Source organism: Phasianus colchicus, chromosome 32 (genome assembly GCF_987193195.1).
Source record: "Phasianus colchicus chromosome 32, bPhaCol1.hap1.1, whole genome shotgun sequence".
Taxonomy (NCBI): Eukaryota; Metazoa; Chordata; class Aves; order Galliformes; family Phasianidae; genus Phasianus; species Phasianus colchicus.
In genome coordinates, this window is record NC_143467.1 from 2,527,339 (window position 1) to 2,555,088 (window position 27,750).

Here is a 27,750-nt window from a genome sequence, read left to right on the forward strand (position 1 = left end):
GGGGGGGGGGGGGGAACACACGAAGAGTCGTCACTTCTGCTTGGGAGGCGGCCTGGGGACAGAGAGGGGACACTGTCACACCCCCATTGTCACCCCCCCCACTGTCACCCCCCCATTGCCCCCCTCTCTGCCACCACCCCCCCCATTGTCCCCTCCCCCCCATTGCCCCCCATTGTCACCACCCCATTGTCCCCTGCCCCCCATTGTCACCCCCCCATTGCCCCCTATTGTCCCCCCCTCTGTCATCATCCCCCATTTCCCCCCCACTGTCACCCCCCCATTGTCACCCCCCCCATTGTCACCCCCCCCATTGCCCCCTATTGCCCCCCTCTCTGCCACCACCCCCCAATTGTCCCCTCCCCCCCATTGCCCCCCCTTGTCACCACCCCATTGTCCCCTCCCCCCCATTGTCACCCCCCATTGCCCCCTATTGTCCCCCCATCTGTCATCACCCCCATTGCCCCCCCACTGTCACCCCCCCATTGTCCCCTCCCCCCCCACTGCCCCCCCACTGTCACCCCCCCATTAACCCCTATTGTCCCCCCACTGTCATCATCCCCCCATTGCCCCCCTATTGTCACCCCCCCATTGCCCGCTATTGTCCCCCCCTGTCATCACCCCCCATTGTCCCCTCCCCCCAATTGCCCCCCCATTGTCACCTCCCCCCCATTGTCCCCTCCCTCCCACTGCTCCCCCCACTGTCACCCCATTAACCCCTATTGTCCCCCCTCTCTGTCACCACCCCCCCATTGCCCCCCCCATAGTCACTACCACCCCATTGTCCCCTCGCCCCCAATGCCCCCCCCACTGTCACCCCCCCATTGCCCCCTATTGTCCCCCCCATCTGTCATCACCCCCCATTGCCCCCGCACTGTCACCCCCCCATTGTCCCCACCCCCTCATTGTCACCTCCCCACTGTCCCCACCCCCCCATTGTCCCCTCCCCCCCAATGCCCCCCCAACTGTCACCCCCCCATTAACCCCTATTGTCCCCCCTCTCTGTCACCACCCCCCCATTGCCCCCCCATTGTCACCCCCCCATTGTCCCCTCCCCCCCATTGCCCCCTATTGTCCCCCCCTGTCATCACCCCCCATTGCCCCTCCACTGTCACCCCATTGTCCCCTCCCCCCAATTGTCCCCCCATTGTCCCCTCCCCCCCACTGTCACCCCCCCACTGTCACCCCCGCATTAACCCCTATTGTCCCCCCGTCTGTCATCACCCCCCCATTGCCCCCCCACTGTCACCACCCCCCCATTGTCCCCTCCCCCCCATTGTCCCCACCCCCCCACTGCCCCCCCCACTGTCAGCCCCCCATTACCCCCTATTGTCACCCCGTCATCACCCCCCTATTACCCCCCCATTGTCACCACCCCCACCTGTCACCCCCCCATTAACCCCTATTGTCCCCCCTCTCTGTCACCCCCCAATGCCCCCCCACTGTCACCCCCCCATTGTCCCCTCCCCCCATTGCCCCCCATTGTCACCTCCCCCCCATTGTCCCCTCCCCCCCAATGCCCCCCCAACTGTCACCCCCCCATTAACCCCTATTGTCCCCCCTCTCTGTCACCACCCCCCCATTGCTGCCCCATTGTCACCCCCCCATTGTCCCCTCACCCCCATTGCCCCCTATTGTCCCCCCCTGTCATCACCCCCCATTGCCCCCCCACTGTCAACCCCCCCACTGCCCCCCATTGTTCCCAATCCTTCCCATTATGTCCCAGTTTGCTCCCAGTCCCTCCCAGTTCACTCTCAGTCCCTCCCAGTACGTCCCAGTTTGCCCCCAGTATATCCCAGTTTGCTCCCAATCCCTCCCAGTATGTCCCAGTTTGCTCCCAGATCCTCCCAGTTCCTCCCAGTTTGCTCCCAGTATGTCCCAGTCCATTCCAAGTGCCTCCCAGTTTGCTCCCAGTCCCTCCCAGTCCCTCCGTTTGCTCCCAGTTCCTCCCAGTTTGCTCCCAGTCCCTCCCAGTTTACTCCCAGTCCCTCCCAGTCCTTCCCAGTTTGTTCCCAGTATGTCCCAGTCCCTCCCAGTTTGCCCCCAGTATGTCCCAGTCCCTCCCAGTTTGCCCCCAGTTCGTTCCCAGTTCCTCCCAGTCCCTCCCAGTTTGCTCCCAGTCCCCCCAGTTCCTCCCAGTTTGCTCCCAGTGCCTCCCAGTTTGCTCCCAGTCCCTCCCAGTTCCTCCCAGTTTGCTCCCAGTATGTCCCAGTTCACTCCCAGTGCCTACCAGTTTGCTCCCAGACCCTCCCAGTTTGCTCCCAGTCCCTCCCAGTATAACCCAGTTCCTCCCAGTTCGCTCCCAGTCCCCCCCAGTCCCTCCCAGTCCCTCACAGACCCTCACAGTTTGCTCCCAGTCCCTCCCAGTTTGCTCCCAGTCCCTCCCAGTATGTCCCAGTTTGCTCCCAATCCCTCCCAGTTCGCTCCCAGACCCTCCCAGTTCCTCCCAGTTTGCTCCCAGTCCCCCCCAGTCCCTCGCAGTATATCCCTGTCCCTCCCAGTTTGCTCCTAGACCCTCCCAGTCCCCCCCAGTCCCTCCCAGTATATCCCAGTCCCTCCCAGTTTGTTCCCAGTATGTCCCAATCTCTCCCAGTTTGCTCCCAGACCCTCCCAGTTTGCTCCCAATCCCTCCCAGTATGTCCCAGTTTGCTCCCAGTCCCCACCAGTCCTTCCCAGACCCTCCCAGTCCCTCCCATTTTGCTCCCAGTCCCTCCCAGTATGTCCCAGTTTGCTCCCAGACCCTCCCAGTGCCTCCCAGTTTGCTCCCAGACCCTCCCAGTATGTCCTAGTTCACTCCCAGTCCCTCCCAGTTCCTCCCAGTTTGCTCCCAGTTCCACCCAGTCCCCCCCAGTCCTTCCCAGACCCTCCCAGTGCCTCCCAGTTTGCTCCCAGTCCCTCCCAGTATGTCCCAGTTTGCTCCCAGTCCCCCCCAGTCCCTCCCAGTCCTTCCCAGAACCTCCCAGTCCCTCCCAGTTTGCTCCCAGTCCCTCCCTGTTCCTCCCAGTTTGCTCCCAGTCCCTCCCAGTTTGCTCCCAGTTCCTCCCATTCCTTCCCAGACCCTCCCAGTTCCTCCCAGTTTGCTCCGAGTTCCTCCCAGTCCCCCCAGTCCCTCCCAGTCCTTCCCAGACCCTCCCAGTGCCTCCCAGTTTGCTCCCAGTTCCTCCCAGCTTGCTCCCAGTTCCTCCCAGTCCCCCCCAGTCCCTCCCAGACCCTCCCAGTCCCTCCCAGTTTGCTCCCAGTCCCTCCCAGTATGTCCTAGTTCACTCCCAGTCCCTCCCAGTCCTTCCCAGTATGTCCCAGTTTGCTCCCAGTCCCTCCCAGTTTGCTCCCAGTCCCCCCCAGTCCCTCCCAGTATATTCCAGTTTGCTCCCAGTCCCTCCCAGTCCCTCCCAGTTCGCTCCCAGACCCTCCCAGTACATCTCAATTCCCTCCCAGTATATCCCAGTATGCCCCAGTTTGCTCCCAGTCCCTCCCAGTTCGCTCCCAGTCCCTCCCAGTCCCTCCCAGTTTGCTCCCAGTCCCTCCCATTTTGCTCCCAGTCCCCCCCAGTCCCTCCCAGTTTGCTCCCAGTCCCTCCCAGTGCCTCCCAGTTTGCTCCCAGTTCCCCCCCCCACCTGTAGACCCCCACAACCACGGCGTGGTCCCTCTCGTAGGGCTCCAACGTCAGCTGCTCCTGGGGCTTCATGTTCTCCTGCTGCATCTTCCTCACCTCCGCCGCAAAAACCGCCTCGGGAGCCGCCGTGGAATCGATGCAGTTGGCCTGGGGGGGGGTAGGAGTTAATTAGGGGGGGGGGAATTAATTGGGGGGGAGCTGAAGTTAATTGGGAAGGGGTGAAAGTGAGTTGGGAGGAGGGAAAGGTGATGGTTGGGGTTTATGGGGGGAGAGATGAGAATGGGGAGAATGATGGGGGAGAGATGGGGGGGGGAGAATTGGGGGGGCAGGAGTTAATTAGGGGGGGGAATTAATTGGGGGGGGGCTGAAGTTAATTGGGAAGGGGTAAAAGTGAGTTGGGAGGAGGGAAAGGTGATGGTTGGGGTTTATGGGGGGAGAGATGGGGGTAGAAGAATTGATGGGGGACAGATGGGGGGGGAAGATGGACTTAATTGGGGAGGGGCAGGAGTTAATTAGGGGGGGGAATTAATTGGGGGGGGCTGAAGTTAATTGGGAAGGGGTAAAAGTGAGTTGGGAGGGGTGAAAGGTGATGGCTGGGGGCTTATAAGGGAGAAATGGGGGGAGAAGAATTGATGGGGGACAGATGGGGGGGGGGAGATGGACTTAATGGAGGGGGGGGGCAGGAGTTAATTGGGGGGGGGAATTAATTGGGGGGGGGCTGAAGTTAATTGGGAAGGGGTAAAAGTGAGTTGGGAGGGGTGAAAGGTGATGGCTGGGGGCTTATAAGGGAGAAATGGGGGGAGAAGAATTGATGGGGGACAGATGGGGGGGGGAGATGGACTTAATGGAGGGGGGGGGCAGGAGTTAATTGGGGGGGGGAATTAATTGGGGGGGGGCTGAAGTTAATTGGGAAGGGGTAAAAGTGAGTTGGGAGGAGGGAAAGGTGATGGCTGGGGGTTTATAAGGGAGAAGTGGGGGGAGAAGAATTGATGGGGGAGAATTGGGGGGGAGTATGAATTAATGGGGGGGGGACAGGAGTTAATTAGGAGGGGGGAATTAATTGGGGGGGGGGCTGAAGTTAATTGGGAAGGGGTGAAAGTGAATTGGGAGGAGGGAAAGGTGATGGTTGGGGTTTATGGGGGGAGAGATGGGAGGAGAAGAATTGATGGGGGAGAGATGGGGGGGGAGAGAATGGGGGGGGCAGGAGTTAATTAGGGGGGGGAATTAATTGGGGGGGGCTGAAGTTAATTGGGAAGGGGTGAAAGTGAATTGGGAGGAGGGAAAGGTGATGGTTGGGGTTTATGGGGGGAGAGATGGGAGGAGAAGAATTGATGGGGGAGAGATGGGGGGGGAGAGAATGGGGGGGGCAGGAGTTAATTAGGGGGGGGAATTAATTGGGGGGGGCTGAAGTTAATTGGGAAGGGGTGAAAGTGAGTTGGGAGGAGGGAAAGGTGATGGCTGGGGGTTTATAAGGGAGAAGTGGGGGGAGAAGAATTGATGGGGCACATATGGGGGGGGATGGACTTAATGGGGGGGGGGCAGGAGTTAATTGGGGGGGGGAATTAATTGGGGGGGGGCTGAAGTTAATTGGGAAGGGGTGAAAGTGAGTTGGGAGGGGTGAAAGGTGATGGTTGGGGTTTATGGGGGGAGAAATGGGGGGAGAGATGAGATGGGGGAGAGATGGGGGGGGGAGAGAATGGGGGGGGGCAGGAGTTAATTAGGGGGGGGAATTAATTGGGGGGGGGCTGAAGTTAATTGGGAAGGGGTGAAAGTGAGTTGGGAGGAGGGAAAGGTGATGGTTGGGGGTTTATAAGGGAGAAATGGGGGGAGAAGAATTTATGGGGGAGAGATGGGGGGGGGAGAGAATGGGGGGGGCAAGAGTTAATTAGGGGGGGGAATTAATTGGGGGGGGGCTGAAATTAATTGGGAAGGGGTAAAAGTGAGTTGGGAGGGGTGAAAGGTGATGGCTGGGGGTTTATGGGGGGAGAATTGATTGGAGGGGGGGACAATTAATTGGAGAGGTTATAATTGGGAGGAGGAGGAAGTTAATTGGGGGGGGAAGGGAAATTAATTGGGGGAGAGGAGAGGGATAATTAATAGTAATTGATAGCTGGGGATTAACGGGGGGAGGATTGATGGGGAGCGTAAATTAACGGGGAGGATTATTGGGGGGAGGAGGGGGAATAATTGTTGGGAGGGGTAATTAATGGGGCGGTGGGTTAATTGGTGGAGACAAGAGCGCTCGTTAAAGCTCGTTACCTTAATGGAGATAACGAAGTGGCCGCCGTTGCGGAGGAAATTATGGGCATTGAGGGCAACGATGCGGGATTGGTCGGGCTGGGCCACGTCGGCGAAGATGACATCCACCATCCCTGGGGACAGACCCCAAAATCCGCCTTTCTGACCCCAAAATCGGCCCTTCTGACCCCAAAAAGCTCCTCTAGGACCCCAAAATCTGCCTTTCCGACCCCAAAATACTCAAAGAACCCCAAAATCCCCAAAGATCTCCAGAATCTTCAACGTAACTCAACTGAGCGCCTCCAGATCCCAAAATCCCAAATCTCTCCCCAAATCCCAGAATTTGTCACCCAGATCCCAAAATTGGCATTTCTGACCCCTAAATCGGCCCCTCTGACCCCAAAAACCGTCTCCAAGACCCCAAAATACTCAAAGAACCCCAAAATCCCCAAAGATCTCCAGAATCTCCAACACAACGCAACTGAGCGCCTCCAGATCCCAAAATATTCCCCCCCAAAATCCCAAAATGTGTCATCCAGACCCAAAAAATGGCCTTTCCAACCCCAAAATTGGCCTTTCTGACCCCAAATACCGTCTCCAAGACCCCAAAATACTCAAAGAACCCCAAAATCCACAAAGATCTCCATAACCTCCAACACAACACAACTGATGGCACCCAGACCCCAAAATATCCCCCCAAAAAACCCCAAATCCCAAAATATCCCCTAAAAAATGTCACCCAGACCCTCCTCAGACCCCAAAATTCATCTTTTTGACCCCAAAATTGCCCCCCAGCACCCCAAAATACTCAAAGAACCCAAAGAACCTCAAAAACCCCAAAGATCTCCAGAACCTCCAACGCAACGCAAACGATGGCACCCAGACCCCAAAATACCCCCCAAAAAACCCCAAATCCCAAAATATCCCCCAAAAATGTCACCTTGACCCTAACTAGACCCCAAAATTCATCTTTGTGATCCCAAAATATTCAAAGAACCCAAAAAACCCCAAAGATTCCCAAAGATCTCCACAACCTCCAACGCAAAGCAACTCACGGCCCCCAGACCCCAAAATACCCCCAAAAAACCCAAATCCCAAAATATCACCCCCGTAAAATCCCCAAAAAAACTCATCTTATGACCCCAAAATTGCCCCCAAAGACCCCAAAATACTCAAAAAACCCCAAAGAACCCTGAAGATCTCCACAACCTCCAACGCAACGCAACCGACGGCCCCCAGACCCCAAAATACCCCCAAAAAACTCCCGTAAAACATCACCCAGACCCCAAAACTCATCTTTTTGACCCCAAAACTCATCTTATGACCCCAAAATTGCCCCCAAAGACCCCAAAATACTCAAAGAACCTCAAAAACCCCAAAGATCTCCACAACCTCCAACACAACGCAACCAATGGCCCCCAAACCCCAAAATACCCCCAAAAAACTCCCGTAAAACATCACCCAGACCCCAAAACTCATCTTTTTGACCCCAAAACTCATCTTTTTGACCCCAAAATTGCCCCCAAAGACCCCAAAATACTCAAAGAACCCCAAAAACCCCAAAGATCTCCACAACCTCCAACGCAACGCAACTCACAGCCCCCAGACCCCAAAATACCCCCAAAAACCCCAAATCCCCAAATATCACCCCCAGAAAAACCCCAAAAACATCACCCAGACCCTCCCTAGACCCCAAAATTCATCTTTTTGATCCCAAAATTGCCCCCAAAGACCCCAAAATACTCAAAGAACCCCAAAAAACCCAAAGATTCCCAAAGATCTCCAGAACCTCCAACGCAACGCAACTGACAGCCCCCAGACCCCAAAATACCCCCAAAAAATTCCCGTAAAACGTCACCCAGACCCCAAAACTCATCTTTTTGACCCCAAAACTCATCTTTTTGACCCCAAAATTGCCCCCAAAGACCCCCAAATACTCAAAGAACCCAAAAAACCCCAAAGATTACCAAAGATCTCCAGAACCTCCAACGCAACGCAACTCACAGCCCCCAGACCCCAAAATACCCCCAAAAAACTCCCGTAAAACGTCACCCAGACCCCAAAACTCATCTTTTTGACCCTAAAACTCATCTTTTTGATCCCAAAATTGCCCCCGAAGACCCCAAAATACTCAAAGAACCCAAAAAACCCCAAAGATTACCAAAGATCTCCACAACCTCCAACGCAACTCACAGCCCCCAGACCCCAAAATACCCCCAAAAAACTCCCGTAAAACGTCACCCAGACCCCAAAACTCATCTTTTTGACCCCAAAACTCATCTTTTTGATCCCAAAATTGCCCCCAAAGACCCCAAAATACTCAAAGAACCCCAAAAACCCCAAAGATCTCCACAACCTCCAACGCAACGCAACTCACAGCCCCCAGACCCCAAAATACCCCCAAAAAACTCCCATAAAACATCACCCAGACCCCAAAACTCATCTTTTTGACCCCAAAACTCATCTTTTTGACCCCAAAATTGCCCCCAAAGACCCCAAAATACTCAAAGAACCCAAAAACCCCAAAGAACCCCAAAGATCTCCACAACCTCCAACGCAACGCAACCGACGACCCCCAGACCCCATAATATCCCCCCAAAAAACCCCAAATCCCAAAATATCACCCCCAAATAAACCCCAAAAATGTCACCCAGATCCTCCCTAGACCCCAAAATTCATCTTTTTGATCCCAAAATTGCCCCCAAAGACCCCAAAATACTCAAAGAACCCAAAAAACCCCAAAGATTCCCAAAGATCTCCACAACCTCCAATGCAACGCAACTCACAGCCCCCAGACCCCAAAATACCCCCAAAAAAACCAAATCCCAAAATATCACCCCCAAAAAAACCCCAAAAATGTCACCCAGATCCTCCCTAGACCCCAAAATTCATCTTTTTGATCCCAAAATTGCCCCCAAAGACCCCAAAATACTCAAAGAACCCAAAAAACCCCAAAGATTACCAAAGATCTCCAGAACCTCCAACGCAACGCAACTCACAGCCCCCAGACCCCAAAATACCCCCAAAAAACTCCCGTAAAACATCACCCAGACCCCAAAACTCATCTTTTTGACCCCAAAACTCATCTTTTTGACCCCAAAATTGCCCCCAAAGACCCCAAAATACTCAAAGAACCCAAAAACCCAAAGATTCCCAAAGATCTCCACAACCTCCAACGCAACGCAACCGACGACCCCCAGACCCCAAAATATCCCCCCAAAAAACCCCAAATCCCAAAATATCAACCCCATAAAAACCCCCAAAACATCAACCCTACCCTCCCTAGACCCCAAAATTCATCTTTTTGATCCCAAAATTGCCCCCAAAGACCCCAAAATACTCAAAGAACCCCAAAAACCCCAAAGATCTCCACAACCTCCAACGCAACGCAACTCACGGCCCCCAGACCCCAAAATATCCCCCCAAAAAACCCCAAATCCCAAAATATCACCCCCAAATAAACCCCAAAAATGTCACCCAGATCCTCCCTAGACCCCAAAATTCATCTTTTTGATCCTAAAATTGCCCCCAAAGACCCCAAAATACTCAAAGAACCCCAAAAACCCCAAAGATCTCCACAACCTCCAACGCAACGCAACCGACGGCCACCAGACCCCAAAATACCCCCAAAAAACTCCCATAAAACATCACCCAGACCCCAAAACTCATCTTTTTGACCCCAAAACTCATCTTTTTGATCCCAAAATTGCCCCCAAAGACCCCAAAATACTCAAAGAACCCAAAAAACCCCAAAGATTACCAAAGATCTCCAGAACCTCCAACGCAACGCAACTCACAGCCCCCAGACCCCAAAATACCCCCAAAAAACTCCCATAAAACATCACCCAGACCCCAAAACTCATCTTTTTGACCCCAAAACTCATCTTTTTGATCCCAAAATTGCCCCCAAAGACCCCAAAATACTTAAAGAACCCCCAAAACCCCAAAGATCTCCAGAATCTCCAACGCAACGCAACTGACGGCCCCCAGACCCCAAAATACCCCCAAAAAACTCCCGTAAAACATCACCCAGACCCCAAAACTCATCTTTTTGACCCCAAAATTGCCCCCAAAGACCCCAAAATACTCAAAGAACCCCAAAAACCCCAAAGATCTCCACAACCTCCAACGCAACGCAACTCACAGCCCCCAGACCCCAAAATAACCCCAAAAAACTCCCATAAAACATCACCCAGACCCCAAAACTCATCTTTTTGACCCCAAAACTCATCTTTTTGACCCCAAAATTGCCCCCAAAGACCCCAAAATACTCAAAGAACCCCAAAAACCCCAAAGATCTCCACAACCTCCAACGCAACGCAACCGACGGCCCCCAGACCCCAAAATACCCCCAAAAAACTCCCGTAAAACATCACCCAGACCCCAAAACTCATCTTTTTGACCCCAAAACTCATCTTTTTGACCCCAAAATTGCCCCCAAAGACCCCAAAATACTCAAAGAACCCCAAAAACCCCAACGATCTCCACAACCTCCAACGCAACGCAACTCACGGCCCCCAGACCCCAAAATACCCCCAGAAAACTCCCATAAAACATCACCCAGACCCCAAAACTCATCTTTTTGACCCCAAAACTCATCTTTTTGACCCCAAAATTGCCCCCAAAGACCCCAAAATACTCAAAGAACCCCAAAAAACCCCAAAGATTCCCAAAGATCTCCAGAACCTCCAACGCAACGCAACCGACGGCCCCCAGACCCCAAAATACCCCCAAAAAACTCCCATAAAACATCACCCAGACCCCAAAACTCATCTTTTTGACCCCAAAACTCATCTTTTTGACCCCAAAATTGCCCCCAAAGACCCCAAAATACTCAAAGAACCCCAAAAAACCCCAAAGATTCCCAAAGATCTCCAGAACCTCCAACGCAACGCAACCGACGGCCCCCAGACCCCAAAATACCCCCAAAAAACTCCCATAAAACATCACCCAGACCCCAAAACTCATCTTTTTGACCCCAAAACTCATCTTTTTGACCCCAAAATTGCCCCCAAAGACCCCAAAATACTCAAAGAACCCAAAAAACCCCAAAGATTACCAAAGATCTCCAGAACCTCCAACGCAACGCAACTCACAGCCCCCAGATCCCAAAATACCCCCAAAAAACTCCCATAAAACATCACCCAGACCCCAAAACTCATCTTTTTGACCCCGAAACTCATCTTTTTGACCCCAAAATTGCCCCCAAAGACCCCAAAATACTTAAAGAACCCCCAAAACCCCAAAGATCTCCAGAATCTCCAACGCAACGCAACCGACGGCCCCCAGACCCCAAAATACCCCCAAAAAACTCCCGTAAAACATCACCCAGACCCCAAAACTCATCTTTTTGACCCCAAAACTCATCTTTTTGACCCCAAAATTGCCCCCAAAGACCCCAAAATACTCAAAGAACCCAAAAAACCCCAAAGATCTCCACACCCTCCAACACAACGCAACCGACGGCCCCCAAACCCCAAAATACCCCCAAAAAACTCCCGTAAAACGTCACCCAGACCCCAAAACTCATCTTTTTGACCCCAAAACTCATCTTTTTGACCCCAAAAACTTCCCTCACCTATCAGCATGCGATATTTATGGGGGTGCCTTGCGTCCTCGATGACCGGGATGACGTTGGTCCTCTTCTTGGCCACGTTGATCAGATCCCGACCCGAACGGTGTGAGAACTCCACGGCGTACACCAAACCCTCCTGGCCATGGGGACACGGCTGTCACCTCCACCCCGACACCGTTGGGGACATTTTGGGGGGGTGAGGGGGGTCTCCAAAGTTGGGGACGTCTTGGGGGGGGGTCCCCAAGGTTGGGGATATCTGTGGTGATCCCAAGATTGGGGACATTTGTGGTGAACCCAAGGTTGGGGACGTGGATTGGAGAACTATGGGGACATCTGTGGTGACCCCAAAGTTGGGGACATCTGTGGTGATATCTTTGGTGACCCCAAGTTTGGGGACATTTGTGGGGACATCTTTGGTGACCCCAAGGTTGGGGACATCTGTGGTGACATCTTTAGTGACCCCAAGGTTGGGGATATCCGTGGTGATCCCAAGATTGGGGACATTTGTGGTGACCCCAAGGTTGGGGACGTGGATTGGAGAACTATGGGGACATCTGTGGTGACCCCAAAGTTGGGGACATCTATGGTGACATCTTTAGTGACCCCAAAGTTGGGGACATCTCTGGGGACATCTTTGGTGACCCCAAGGTTGGGGACATCCGTGGTGATCCCAAGGTTGGGGACATTTGTGGTGACCCCAAGGTTGGGGACGTGGATTGGAGAACTATGGGGACATTTGTGTTGACCCCAAAGTTGGGGACATCTATGGTGACATCTTTAGTGACCCCAAGGTTGGGGACATCCGTGGTGATCCCAAGATTGGGGACATTTGTGGTGAACCCAAGGTTGGGGACGTGGATTGGAGAACTATGGGGACATCTGTGGTGACCCCAAAGTTGGGGACATCTCTGGGGACATCTTTGGTGACCCCAAGGTTGGGGACATTTGTGGGGACATCTTTGGTGACCCCAAGGTTGGGAACATCCGTGGTGATCCCAAGGTTGGGGACATTTGTGGTGAACCCAAGGTTGGGGACATGGATTGGAGAACTATGGGGACATCTGTGGTGACCCCAAAGTTGGGGACATCTATGGTGACATCTTTAGTGACCCCAAGGTTGGGGACATCCGTGGTGATCCCAAGGTTGGGGACATTTGTGGTGAACCCAAGGTTGGGGACGTGGATTGGAGAACTATGGGGACATTGTGGGGTCATCTTTGGTGACCTCAAGGTTGGGGACATTTGTGGGGACATCTTTGGTGACCCCAAGGTTGGGGACATTTGTGGGGACATCCATGGTGATCCCAAGGTTGGGGACATCTGCGTTGACCCCAAGGTTGGGGACATGGATTGGAGACCCATGGGGACAATTGTGGTGACCCAAAGGTTGGGGACATCTGTGGTGACCCCAAGGTTGGGGACATTTGTGGGGACATCTTTGGTGACCCCAAGGTTGGGGACATCTGTGGTGATCCCAAGGTTGGGGACATTTGTGGTGACCCCAAGGTTGGGGACGTGGATTGGAGAACTATGGGGACATCTGTGGTGACATCTTTGGTGACCCCAAGGTTGGGGACATCTTTGGTGATCCCAAGGTTGGGGACATTTGTGGTGACCCCAAGGTTGGGAACATCCATGGTGATCCCAAGATTGGGGACATTTGTGGTGACCCCAAGGTTGGGGACGTGGATTGGAGAACTATGGGGACATTGTGGGGACATCTTTGGTGACCCCAAGGTTGGGGACATCCGTGGTGATCCCAAGATTGGGGACATCCGTGGTGATCCCAAGGTTGGGGACGTGGATTGGAGAACTATGGGGACATCTGTGGTGACATCTTTGGTGACCCCAAAGTTGGGGACATTTTGGGGGTCCCCAAGGCTGGGAACATCTGTGGTGACCCTGAGGTTGGGGACATTTGTGGGGACATCTTTGGTGACCCCAAGGTTGGGGACATTTGTGGTGACTCCAAGGTTGGGGACGTGGACTGGAGAACTATGGGGACATCTGTGGTGACATCTTTGGTGACCCCAAGGTTGGGGACATCCGTGGTGATCCCAAGATTGGGGACATTTGTGGTGACCCCAAGGTTGGGAACGTGGATTGGAGACCCAAATACCCCCAACCTCCCCCAAACCCTCCCTAAAAGGTCCCCAAACCCCCCCAAATGTCCCCAACCCCCCCAAAAAATGTCCCCAACCCCCCCCAAGCCCCCCCAAATGTCCCCAACCCCCCAAAAGGTCCCCAAAATGTCCCCAAACTCCCCCCCAAACGTCCCCAAAACTGTCCCCAAAGACCCCCAAACCCCAACAAACCCCCCCCAAATGTCCCCAATTCCCCCAACCCCAACCCCCTCCCCCCCTGAAACCCCCCCAAAATGTCCCCAACTCCCCCAACCCCCCCTAAATTCCCCCAAAATGTCCCCAACCCCCCCAAATGTCCCCAAACTCCCCCCAAACGTCCCCAAAACCTCCCCAAACCGCCCCCAAAAACGTCCCCAAACCCCAACAAACCCCCCCCAAAATGTCCCCAACTCCCCCCCAACCCCCTCCCCCAACCCCCCCACCCCACCCCAACCCCCCCAGACCCCCCTAAATGTCCCCAACCCCCCCAAAACATCCCCAAAATGTCCCCAAACCGTCCCCAAACCGCCCCCAAAAACGTCCCCAAACCCCAACAAACCCCCCCAAAATGTCCCCAACTCCCCCCCCAACCCCCTCCCCCCCCCAAACCCCCACAAATGTCCCCAACCCCCCCTAAATTCCCCCAAAATGTCGCCAACCCCCCCCAAATGTCCCCAAACTCCCCCCAAATATCCGCAAACCGCCCCCAAAACGACCCCAAACCCCTCCCCAAAAACGTCCCCAAACCCCAACAAACCCCCCCAAAATGTCCCCAACTCCCCCCCCAACCCCCTCCCCCAATCCCCCCAAGCCCCCCCCAACCCCCCCAAATGTCCCCAACCCCCCTAAACCCCCCCAAAATGTCCCCAAACTCCCCCCCCCCAAAACATCCCCAAAATGTCCTCAAATCGCCCCCAAACCGCCTCCAAAACGTCCCCAAACCGCCCCCAAAAACGTCCCCAAACCCCAACAAACCCCCCCAAAATGTCCCCAACTCCCCCCCAACCCCCTCCCCCAACCCCCCCACCCCACCCCAACCCCCCCAGAGCCCCCTAAATGTCCCCAACCCCCCCAAAACATCCCAAAAATGTCCCCAAACTGTCCCCAAAACGTCCCCAAACTCCCCGCAAGCCTCCCCAAAACGTCCCCAAACCGCCCCCAAAAACGTCCCCAAACCCCAACAAACCCCCCCCAAAATGTCCCCAACTCCCCCCCAACCCCCTCCCCCAACCCCCCCACCCCACCCCAACCCCCCCAGAGCCCCCTAAATGTCCCCAACCCCCCCAAAACATCCCAAAAATGTCCCCAAACTGTCCCCAAAACGTCCCCAAACTCCCCGCAAGCCTCCCCAAAATGTCCCCAAACCGCCCCCAAAAACGTCCCCAAACCCCAACAAACCCCCCCAAAATGTCCCCAACTCCCCCCCCAACCCCCTCCCCCAACCCCCCCAGACCCCCCCGGCCCCCCCCCATCCCCCCTCACCGTTCCCACGATGTCAGACACGTGTGACACCGTCGTCCCCGAAGCCGCCCCCAAATACAGAACCTTCGCCCCGGGTCGGATGTGGATCTGATCGATTCCTCCCAAAATGGCAGCGGCCAATTTGGACCTGAATGGGTTCCAGGCCCGATATTCCACCTTGCTGTCACCGTCCTTGGGGACAGAAATGATGTCACACGGATCCCGATGTCACCCCCACCCCAAAAATCCCCCCCCCCCATCCTAAAAAATCCCCCCCCCCCCCCCCCCCGGGTCCCATATTTCGCTCCTTTCCACCCCTATGCACCGCTTTGGTGTCACCAAATTTGGGGACAAATTGCTGCCACTCAGACCCCAAAAATCCCCACCCCACCCCAAAAATCCCCCCCCCACATCCTAAATAATCCCCCCCCCCAAAAAAATGACCCCCCCACCCTAAAATTCCCCCCCCAGCCTCATATTTTGCCCCATCTGCACTGAGCCCCATTTCTCCCCATGCACCGCTTTGGTGTCACCAAATTTGGGGACAAATTGCTGCCACTCCGACCCCAAAAATCCCCCCCCCACCCCAAAAATCCCCCCCCCACATCCTAAATTATTCCCTCATCCTAAAAAATGACCCCCCCACCCTAAAAATCCCCCCCCAGCCCCATATTTCGCCCCATCTACACTGAGCCCCATTTTCTCCCCATGCACCGCTTTGCTGTCACCAAATTTGGGGACAAATTGCTGCCACTCCAACCCCAAAAATCCCCCCCCCACCCCAAAAATCCCCCCCCCACATCCTAAATAATCCCCCCCCCCCAAAAAATGACCCCCCCACCCTAAAATTCCCCCCCCAGCCCCATATTTTGCCCCATCTGCACTGAGCCCCATTCCTCCCCAGGCACCGCTTTGGTGTCACCAAATTTGGGGACAAATTGCTGCCACTCAGACCCCAAAAATCCCCACCCCACCCCAAAAATCCCCCCCCCACATCCTAAATAATCCCCCCCCCCAAAAAAATGACCCCCCCACCCTAAAATTCCCCCCCCAGCCTCATATTTTGCCCCATCTGCACTGAGCCCCATTTCTCCCCATGCACCGCTTTGGTGTCACCAAATTTGGGGACAAATTGCTGCCACTCCGACCCCAAAAATCCCCACCCCACCCCAAAAATCCCCCACCCCACATCCTCAATAATCCCCCCCCCAAAAAAAAGGACCCCCCCACCCTAAAAATCCCCCCCCCCCCAGCCCCATATTTCGCCCCACCTCCATTGAGCCCCATTTCTCCCCATGCACCGCTTTGGTGTCACCAAATTTGGGGACAAATTGCTGCCACTCCAACCCCAAAAATCCCCCCCCCACCCCAAAAATCCCCCCCCCACATCCTAAAAAATGCCCCCCCCCCCAAAAAAAATGACCCCCCCACCCTAAAAATCCCCCCCCAGCCCCATATTTTGCCCCATCTGCACTGAGCTCCTTTCCACCCCACGCAGCGCTTTGGTGTCACCAAATTTGGGGACAAATTGCTGCCACTCCGACCCCAAAAATCCCCCCCCCCCCCCAAAGATCCCCCCCCACATCCTAAAAAAAGCCCCCCATACAAAAAAAGGAGCCCCCCACCCTAAAAATCCCCCCCCCCCCAGCCCCATATTTCGCCCCACCTCCATTGAGCTCCTTTCCTCCCCATGCACCGCTTTGGTGTCACCAAATTTGGGGACAAATTGCTGCCACTCAGACCCCAAAAATCCCCCCCCCACCCCAAAAATCCCCCCCCCACATCCTCAATTATTCCCTCATCCTAAAAAATGACCCCCCCATCCTAAAAATCCCCCCCCCCAGCCCCATATTTTGCCCCATCTGCACTGAGCTCCTTTTCCTCCCCATGCACCGCTTTGCTGTCACCAAATTTGGGGACAAATTGCTGCCACTCCGACCCCAAAAATCCCCCCCCCATCCCAAAAATCCCCCCCCCACATCCTAAAAAATGACCCCCATACAAAAAAATGACACCCCCCCAAAAAAATTCCCCCCCCCCAGCCCCATATTTTGCCCCATCTGCACTGAGCTCCTTTCCTCCCCACGCAGCGCTTTGGTGTCACCAAATTTGGGGACAAATTGCTGCCACTCCGACCCCAAAAATCCCCCCCCCACCCCAAAAATCCCCCCCCCACATCCTAAAAAATGACCCCCCCCTAAAAATAGGACCCCCCCCAAAAAAATCCCCCCCCCCCCCCCCAGCCCCATATTTCGCCCCACCTCCACTGAGCCCCATTTCCCCATTCCTCCCCATGCACCACTTTGGTGTCACCAAATTTGGGGACAAATTGCTGCCACTCAGACCCCAAAAATCCCCCCCCCACCCCAAAAATCCCCCCCCCACATCCTAAAAAATGACCCCCATACAAAAAAATGACCCCCCCACCCTAAAAATCCCCCCCCCAGCCCCATATTTCGCCCCATCTGCACTGAGCTCCTTTCCTCCCCACGCAGCGCTTTGGTGTCACCAAATTTGGGGACAAATTGCTGCCACTCCGACCCCAAAAATCCCCCCCCCGCCCCAAAAATCCCCCCCCACATCCTAAAAAAAGCCCCCCATACGAAAAAAGGAGCCCCCCACCCTAAAAATCCCCCCCCCCCAGCCCCATATTTCGCCCCACCTCCATTGAGCTCCTTTCCTCCCCATGCACCGCTTTGGTGTCACCAAATTTGGGGACAAATTGCTGCCACTCAGACCCCAAAAATCCCCCCCCCATCCCAAAAATCCCCCCCCCACATCCTAAAAAATGACCCCCATACAAAAAAATGACCCCCCCACCCTAAAAATCCCCCCCCAGCCCCATATTTTGCCCCATCTGCACTGAGCCCCATTTCTCCCCATGCACCGCTTTGGTGTCACCAAATTTGGGGACAAATTGCTGCCACTCCAACCCCAAAAATCCCCCCCCCACCCCAAAAATCCCCCCCCCACATCCTAAAAAGTGACCCCCCCCAAAAAAAATGACCCCCCCACCCTAAAAATCCCCCCCAGCCCCATATTTTGCCCCATCTGCACTGAGCCCCATTTCTCCCCAGGCACCGCTTTGCTGTCACCAAATTTGGGGACAAATTGCTGCCACTCCGACCCCAAAAATCCCCCCCCCACCCCAAAAATCCCCCACCCCACATCCTAAATAATCCCCCCCCCCAAAAAATGACCCCCCCACCCTAAAAATCCCCCCCCCCAGCCCCATATTTCGCCCCACCTCCATTGAGCTCCTTTCCTCCCTATCCACTGCTTTGGTGTCACCAAATTTGGGGACAAATTGCTGTCACTCAGACCCCAAAAATCCCCCCCCCACCCCAAAAATCCCCCACCCCACATCCTAAATAATCCCCCCCCCCCCAAAAAATGACCCCCCCACCCTAAAAATCCCCCCCCAGCCCCATATTTTGCCCCATCTGCACTGAGCTCCTTTCCACCCCACGCAGCGCTTTGGTGTCACCAAATTTGGGGACAAATTGCTGTCACTCAGACCCCAAAATCCCCCCCCCACCCCAAAGATCCCCCCCCACATCCTAAAAAATGACCCCCCCCCAAAAAAATGACACCCCCACCCTAAAAATCCCCCCCCCAGCCCCATATTTCGCCCCACCTCCATTGAGCTCCTTTCCTCCCCATGCACCGCTTTGGTGTCACCAAATTTGGGGACAAATTGCTGCCACTCAGACCCCAAAAATCCCCCCCCACCCCAAAAATTCCCCACCCCACATCCTAAAAAAAGCCCCCCATACAAAAAAATGACTCCCCCACCCTAAAAATAACCCCCCCCTCCCCATATTTCACCCCACCTCCACTGACCCCCATTTCTTCCCATGCACCGCTTTGGTGTCACCAAATTTGGGGACAAATTGCTGCCAATGGGACCCTAAAAATCCCCCCCCCACCCCAAAATTCCCCCCCCCACATCCTAAAAAATGACCCCCCCCCAAAAAATGACCCCCCAACCCTAAAAATCCCCCCCAAGCCCCATATTTCGCCCCATCTGCACTGAGCCTCATTTCCCCATTCCTCCCCATGCACCACTTTGGTGTCACCAAATTTGGGGACAAATTGCTGTCACTCCGACCCCAAAAATCCCCCCACCACCCCAAAAATCCCCCCCCACATCCTAAAAAATGACCCCCCCACCCTAAAATTCCCCCCCCCAGCCCCACATTTCGCCCCACCTCCACTGAGATCCTTTTCTCTCCGTACACCGACTCCCCCGGCACCAGATTGCGGGTGACCAAAGCGTCCTCCTTCCCGCGGCAGATGAAGACCCCTGCGAGGGGATTTGGGGCAAATCTATGGGGTGGGACCCACGGCTGCCCCACAGATCCCTTTCCTGCCCCATAGATCCCATTGTTGCCCCATAGATCCCCTTGATGCCCCATAGATCCCTTTCCTGCCCCCATACATCCCTTCCTTGCCCCATAGATCCCACCGTTGCCCTATAGATCACAGTTGCCCCACAGATCCCTTCCTTGCCCCACAGATCCCTTCTTTGCCCCATAGATCCCACCGTTGCCCTATAGATCCCACAGTTGCCCCACAGATCCCACAGTTGCCCTATAGATCTCATCATTGCCCCACAGATCCCACCGTTGCCCCACAGATCCCTTTACTGCCCCATAGATCACAGTTGCCCCACAGATCCCTTCATTGCCCCACAGATCCCTCCGCTGCCCCACAGAACCCTTTCCTGCCCCACAGATCCCCTTCCTGCCCCACAGATCCCACCATTGCCCCATAGATCCCTTTCCTGCCCCCATACATCCCTTTCCTGCCCCACAGATCCCTTCCTTGCCCCATAGATCCCTTCCTTGCCCCATAGATCCCCTTGATGCCCCATAGATCCCTCTGCTGCCCCACAGATCCCCTTCCTGCCCCACAGATCCCACCATTGCCCCATAGATCCCTTTCCCGCCCCCATACATCCCTTCCTTGCCCCATAGATCCCCTTGCTGCCCCAAAGATCCCTTCATTACCCCATAGATCCCTTCACTGCCCCATAGATCACTTCACTGCCCCACAGATCCTTTCCTTGCCCCATAGATCCCTTCCTTGCCCCGTAGATCCCCTTGATGCCCCATAGATCCCTCCGCTGCCCCACAGATCCCCTTCCTGCCCCACAGATCCCACCATTGCCCCATAGATCCCTTTCCTGCCCCCATACATCCCTTTCCTGCCCCACAGATCCCTTCCTTGCCCCACAGATCCCTTTGCTGCCCCACAGATCCCTTCCTTGCCCCATAGATCCCACCGTTGCCCCACAGATCCCACTGCTGCCCCATAGATCCCTTTCCTGCCCCATAGATCCCTTCCTTGCCCCATAGATCACACAGTTGCCACACGGATCCCTTCATTGCCCCATAGATCCCACTGTTGCCCCATAGATCCCTTTCCTGCCCCCATACATCCCTTCGCTGCCCCATAGATCACACAATTGCCCCACAGATCCCACCGTTGCCCCATAGATCCCTCCGCTGCCCCATAGGTCCCTTTGCTGCCCCATAGGTCCCATCGTTGCCCCACAGATCCCTTTGCTGCCCCACAGATCCCTTCCTTGCCCCATAGATCCCATCGTTGCCCCATAGATCCCTTCCCTGCCCCATAGATCTCTTTGCTGCACCATAGGTCCCCTTCCTGCCCCACAGATCCCATCGTTGCCCCATAGATCCCTTTGCTGCCCCATAGATCCCTCCACTGCCCCATAGATCACACAGTTGCCCCACAGATCCCTTTCTTGCCCCATAGATCTCATCATTGCCCCACAGATCCCTCCACTGCCCCATAGATCCCACCGTTGCCCCATAGATCCCTTCACTGCCCCATAGGTCCCTTTACTGCCCCATACATCACACAACTGTCCCATAGATTCCTTTCCTGCCCCACAGATCCCACTGCTGCCCCACAGATCACACAGTTGCCCCATAGACCCCTTCACTGCCCCACAGATCACACAGTTACCCCACAGATCCCTTCATTGCTCCATAGATCCCACCGTTGCCCCATAGGTCCCTTTCCTGCCCCCATACATCCCTTTCCTGCCCCATAGATCCCTTCGCTGCCCCACAGATCACACAATTCCCCCACAGATCCCACCGTTGCCCCATAGATCCCTTTGCTGCCCCATAGATCCCTTCCTTGCCCCATAGATCCCTTTGCTGCCCCATAGATCCCCTTCCTGCCCCATAGATCCCTTTCCTGCCCCACAGATCCCATCGTTGCCCCATCGGTCCCTTTCCTGCCCCACAGTTCCCACTGCTGCCCCACAGATCCCATCGTTGCCCCATAGATCACACAGTTGCTGCACAGATCCCTTCCTTGCCCCACAGATCCCTTTCCTGCCCCATAGATCCCTTCACTGCCCCATAGATCACACAATTGCCCCCCAGTCGCCCCCAGCCCCACCAACTGCCCCCCAGTCGCACCTCAGCCCCCCCCAGTTGGCCCCCAGCCCCTCCAACTGCCCCCCAGTTGCCCCTCAGCCACCCCAGTTGCCCCCCAGTCGCCCCCCATCCCCGCCAGTCGCCCCCCAGCTCCACCAACTCCCCCCCAGTTGCCCCCCAGTTGCCCCCCATCCCCCTCCCAGTTGCCCCCCAGCCCTCCCAGTCACCCCCCAGCCCCCCCAGTTGCCCCCCAGCTCCACCAACTCCCCCCCAGTTGCCCCCCAGCCCCCTCCCAGTTGCCCCCATTCCCCCCAGTTGCCCCCCAGTCCCTCCAACTGACCCCCAATTGCCCCCCAGCCCCCTCCCAGTTGCCCCCCAGCCCCCCCAGTTGCCCCTCAGCCCCACCAGTTGCCCCCCAGTCGCCCCCCAGCTCCACCAACTCCCCCCCAGCTGCCCCCCAATTGCCCCCCCAGTTGCCCCCAAGCTCCACCAACTCCCCCCCAGTTGCCCCCCAGTTGCACCTCAGCCCCCCCCAGTTGCCCCCCAGCCCCTCCAACTGCCCCCCAGTTGCCCCCCATCCCCCTCCCAGTTGCCCCCCAGCCCTCCCAGTCACACCCCAGCCCCCCCAGTTGCCCCCCAGCTCCACCAACTGCCCCCCAGTTGCCTCCAAGCCCCCTCCCAGTTGCCCCCCATCCCCCCCAGTTGCCCCCCAGCTCCACCAATTCTCCCCCAGTCGCCGCCCAGCCCCCCCAGTTGCCCCCAGCTCCACCAACTGCCCCCCAGTTGCCTCTCAGCCCCCCCCAGTTGCCCGCCAGCTCCCCCAGTTGCCCCTCAGCCCCACCAGTTGCCCCCCAGTCGCCCCCCATCCCCGCCAGTTGCTCCCCAGCTCCACCAACTCCCCCCCAGCTGACCCCCAATTCCCCCCCAGGCCCCCCAGTTGCCCCCAAGCTCCACCAACTCCCCCCCAGTTGCCCCCCAGCCCCTCCAACTGCCCCCCAATTACCCCCCATCCCCCTCCCAGTTGCCCCCATCCCCCCCAGTTGCCCCCCAGCTCCACCAATTCTCCCCCAGTTGCCCCCCATCCCCCTCCCAGTCGCCCCCCATCCCCCCCAGTTGCCCCCAAGTTCCACCAACTGCCCCCCAGTTGCCCCTCAGCCCCCTCCCAGTCGCCCCCCATCCCCCCCAGTTACCCCCCAGCTCCACCAACTCCCCCGCAGTTGCCCCCCATCCCCCTCCCAGTTGCCCCCATTCCCCCCAGTTGCCCCCCAGTCCCTCCAACTGACCCCCAATTGCCCCCCAGCCCCCTCCCAGTTGCCCCCCAGCCCCCCCAGTTGCCCCTCAGCCCCACCAGTTGCCCCCCAGTCAGCCCCCAGCTCCACCAACTCCCCCCAGCTGCCCCCCAATTGCCCCCCAGCCCCCCCAGTTGCCCCCAAGCTCCACCAACTCCCCCCCAGTTGCCCCCCAGCCCCTCCAACTGCCCCCCAATTACCCCCCATCCCCCTCCCAGTTGCCCCCATCCCCCCCAGTTGGCCCCAAGTTCCACCAGCTCCCCCCCAGTTGCCCCCCATCCCCCTCCCAGTCGCCCCCCATCCCCCCCAGTTGCCCCCCAGCTCCACCAACTCCCCCCCAGTTGCCCCCCATCCCCCTCCCAATTGCCCCCATTCCCCCCAGTTGCCCCCCAGTCCCTCCAACTGACCCCCAATTGCCCCCCAGCCCCCTCCCAGTTGCCCCCCAGCCCCCCCAGTTGCCCCTCAGCCCCACCAGTTGCCCCCCAGCTCCACCAACTCCCCCCCAGCTGCCCCCCAATTGCCCCCCAGCCCCCCCAGTTGCCCCCAAGCTCCACCAACTCCCCCCCAGTTGCCCCCCAGTTGCACCTCAGCCCCCCTAGTTGCCCCCCAGCCCCTCCAACTGCCCCCCAGTTGCCCCCCAGCCCCCTTCCAGTTACCCCCCAGCCCTCCCAGTCACCCCCCAGCCCCCCCAGTTGCCCCCCAGCTCCACCAACTGCCCCCCAGCCCCCCCAGTTGCCCCCCAGCTCCACCAACTCCCCCCCAGTTGCCCCCCAGCCCCCTCCCAGTTGCCCCCATCCCCCCCAGTTGCCTCTCAGCCCCCCCCAGCTCCACCAACTGCCCCCCAGCCCCCCCAGTTGCCCCCCCCAGTTGCCCCCCAGCTCCACCAATAATCCCCGTCGCCCCCCAGTTACCCCCCATCCCCCCAGTTACCCCCCAGCTCCACCAACTCCCCCCAGTTGCCCCCCAGTTACCCCCCATCCCCCCCAGTTACCCCCCAGCTCCACCAACTCCCCCCCAGTTGCCCCCCATCCCTCTCCCAGTTGCCCCCAAGCTCCACCAGCTCCCCACCAGTTGCCCCCCATCCCTCCCAGTTGCCCCCCAGCCCCCCCACTCCCCCCCAGTCGCCCCCCAGCCCCCCCAGTCGCCCCCCCATCCCCTCACCTTCATGTCGATGGGGCTCCACGGTGACTTTTTTGCCCCCTTTGAAGCCCCCTCGGCCGCCTCCTCGCCCCCCCCGACCCCCCCGGCCGCCTCCTCCTCTTCCTCTGCCCCCAAAGCCGCCGCGGCCGCCGCCCCCAGGGGACTTAAAGCCACCGCCTGCGGGGGGAGAACGGGGTGGGCAGCGAGAATGGGGGGAACTGGGAGCACTGGGAGGGGAGATGGGGGGGAACTGGGAGCACTGGGAGCACTGGGATAGGAGGTGGGGGGGCTGGGAGCACTGGGAGGGGAGCTGGGGGGGGACTGGGAGCACTGGGAGCACTGGGAGCACTGGGAGGGGAGCCTGGGGGGGACTGGGAGCACTGGGAGCATTGGGAGGGGAGTCTGGGGGGGACTGGGAGCACTGGGAGCATTGGGAGGGGAGTCTGGGGGGGACTGGGAGCACTGGGAGGGGAGATGGGGGGGAACTGGGAGCACTGGGAGCACTGGGAGGGGAGCTGGGGGGGGACTGGGAGCACTGGGAGCACTGGGAGCACTGGGAGGGGAGCCTGGGGGGGACTGGGAGCACTGGGAGCATTGGGAGGGGAGTCTGGGGGGGACTGGGAGCACTGGGAGGGGAGATGGGGGGGAACTGGGAGCACTGGGAGCACTGGGAGGGGAGATGGGGGGGCTGGGAGCACTGGGAGGGGAGATGGGGGGGAACTGGGAGCACTGGGAGCACTGGGAGGGGAGATGGGGGGGACTGGGAGCACTGGGAGGGGAGATGGGGGGGACTGGGCTTACTGGGAGGGGAGCTGGGGGGGAATTGGGAGCACTGGGAGCACTGGGAGGGAAGATGGGGGGAACTGGGAGCACTGGGAGCACTGGGAGGGGAGATGGGGGGGAATTGGGAGCACTGGGAGGGGAGATGGGGGGGGACTGGGAGCACTGGGAGGGAAGATGGGGGGAACTGGGAGCACTGGGAGCACTGGGAGGGGAGCTGGGGGGGAATTGGGCTTACTGGGAGCACTGGGAGGGGAGATGGGGGGGACTGGGAGCGCTGGGAGGGGAGATGGGGGGGCTGGGAGCACTGGGAGGGGAGCTGGGGGGGGACTGGGAGCACTGGGAGCACTGGGAGGGGAGATGGGGGGGACTGGGAGCACTGGGAGGGGAGATGGGGGGACTGGGAGCACTGGGAGCACTGGGAGGGGAGATGGGGGGGGCTGGGAGCACTGGGAGGGGAGATGGGGGGGACTGGGCTTACTGGGAGGGGAGCTGGGGGGGAATTGGGAGCACTGGGAGCACTGGGAGGGAAGATGGGGGGAACTGGGAGCACTGGGAGGGAAGATGGAGGGAACTGGGCTTACTGGGAGGGGAGCTGGGGGGGAATTGGGCTTACTGGGAGCACTGGGAGGGGAGCTGGGGGGGAACTGGGCTTACTGGGAGCACTGGGAGGGGAGCTGGGGGGGGCTGGGAGCACTGGGAGCACTGGGAGGGGAGATGGGGGGGAACTGGGAGCACTGGGAGCAGAGCTGGGTGGGAACTGGGAGCACTGGGAGGGGAGATGGGTGGGAACTGGGCTTACTGGGAGGGGAGATGGGGGGGAACTGGGAGCACTGGGAGGGGAGATGGGGGGAACTGGGAGCACTGGGAGCACTGGGAGGGGAGATGGGGGGGCACTGGGAGGGGAGATGGGGGGGGAACTGGACTTACTGGGAGTACTGGGAAGGAAACTGGGCAGAAACTATTGCAAGGAACTGGGGGGCAACTGGGCTTACTGGGAGCACTGGGAGCTGGAACTGGGCTTACTGGGAGCACTGGGAGCTGGAACTGGGCTTACTGGGAGCACTGGGGAGGGCAGTGGGGGTGTGAGGAGCTGGGAGCTACTGGGCAAAGTGGGAAAAAGCTAAAAAGCAACTGGGCAAACTGGGAAAAAGCTGCAGAGCTACTGGGAGCCTCAGGCCTGGCTCCGGTCTGAGCATACTGGGAATACTGGGAATACTGGGAATACTGGGAAGCTGTCACTCACCTCGACCCCCCCGGAAGCCACCACGACCCCCCCGCTCCCCAAAACCACCACGACCCCCACGGGGGCTGAAACCTGGGGGGGGGGGGAAAAAGGCCTCCCAGTAAGCCACCAGTATCCTCCCAGTAAGCCACCAGTATCCTCCCAGTAAGCCCCAATCATCCCCCAGTAACCTCCCAGTTACCCCCAATCGTCCCCCAGTTCCTCCCAGTAACCCCCCAAGAATCTTCCAGTCCCTCCCAGTTCCCCCCAGCCTCCCCAGTCCCTCCCAGTAACCCCACCAGTAGCTTCCCAGTCCCTCCCAGTAACCCCCAACCACCCCCAGTATCCTCCCAGTAACCCCCCCACCCCTTCCCAGTCCCTCCCAGTAACCCCCAACCCTCCCCAGTCCCTCCCAGTAACCCCACCAGTTCCATCCCAGTAACCCCCAACCACCCTTCCCAGTATCCTCCCAGTAACCCCCCCCAACCCTTCCCAGTCCCTCCCAGTTCCCCCCAGCCGCCCCAGTCCCTCCCAGTAACCCCACCAGTAGCTTCCCAGTCCCTCCCAGTAACCCCCAACCACCCCCAGTATCCTCCCAGTAACCCCCCCAACCCTTCCCAGTCCCTCCCAGTAGCCCCACCAGTAGCTTCCCAGTCCCTCCCAGTAATCCCCAACCCTCCCCAGTCCCTCCCAGTTCTTCCCAGTAACCCCCACTCACCCTTCCCAGTCCTTCCCAGTAACCCCACCAGTTCCCTCCCAGTCCCTCCCAGTAACCCCCAACCACCCCCAGTATCCTCCCAGTACCCCCCCAACCCTTCCCAGTCCCTCCCAGTAACCCCCCAAGAATCTTCCAGTTCCTCCCAGTTCGCCCCTGCCTCCCCAGTCCCTCCCAGTAACCCCACCAGTACCCTCCCAGTCCCTCCCAGTAACCCCACCACTGTCCTCCCAGTCTCTCCCAGTAACTCCCAGTTGTCCCCAGTCCCTCCCAGTAACCCCACCAGTATCCCTCCAGTCCTTCCCAGTATCCCCTCACCCACCTCCCAGTCCCTCCCAGTACGCCCCCACTCCCTCCCAGCGCTTCCCAGTTCCTCCCAGTTACCACCAGTAACGCCTCAGCAACACCCCAGTCCCTCCCAGTATCCTCCCAGTCCCTCCCAGTATCCTCCCAGTCCCTCCCAGTATCCTCCCAGTCCCTCCCAGTACCCCCCACTCCCTCCCAGCATCCCTTCAGTCCCCCATAACCACTTGCAGTTCCACCCAGTTCCTCCCAGTCCTTCCCAGTACCCCCCCACTCCCTCCCAGTATCCTCCCAGTAAGCCTCCAAATCCCTCCCAGTAACTCTCCAGCCTCCCCAATCCCCCTCTGCTTTCTCCCAGTCCCTCCCAGTACCCTCCAGTCCCTCCCAGTACCTCCCCAGTCCATCCCAGTACCTCCCCAGTCCCTCCCAGTACCTCCCCAGTCCATCCCAGCATCCCCCCAGTCCATCCCAGTACCCCCCGACTCCCTCCCAGCGCTTCCCAGTCCCTCCCAGTTAACCCCCAATCCCCCATAACCACTTCCAGTTCCACCCAGTTCCTCCCAGTCCTTCCCAGTCCCTCCCAGTATCCCCCCAGTGCCTCCCAGTATCCCCCCAGTAAGCCCCCAACCCCCCCCATTAACCCCCCCAATTCCCTCCCAGTCCCCCAGCAGCCCCCCCGGGCTCCCCCCCCAGTTGCTCCCAGCGCTCCCAGTCCCACCAGTAGCTCCCAGTATACACCAGTAGCTCCCAGTACCCACCGGGCCGCATCCTGCTCTCTCCTCACGCTGTTCCCTCGCACGCCGCGCGCTGACTTCCGGAACCGGAAACTACACTCCGGAAGTGAACCCTAAACCAACTTCTGGTCCTTCCCCGTT

General features: G+C 58.0%; 1 protein-coding gene across 1 annotated transcript; it reads right to left on the bottom strand.

Moving 5' to 3' along the window:
- On the bottom strand, window positions 1-27,750 carry FBL (fibrillarin rRNA 2'-O-methyltransferase). Its single transcript, XM_090128101.1, has 9 exons — window positions 27,634-27,750; window positions 25,879-25,950; window positions 23,874-24,029; window positions 19,219-19,313; window positions 15,029-15,199; window positions 11,427-11,559; window positions 5,870-5,982; window positions 3,612-3,757; window positions 1-52 (listed from the first exon to the last, which is right to left on the bottom strand). Exons 1-9 carry the CDS (start codon window positions 27,641-27,643, stop codon window positions 31-33), a joined length of 918 nt encoding a protein of 305 aa, XP_089984227.1. The 5' UTR covers window positions 27,644-27,750; the 3' UTR covers window positions 1-30.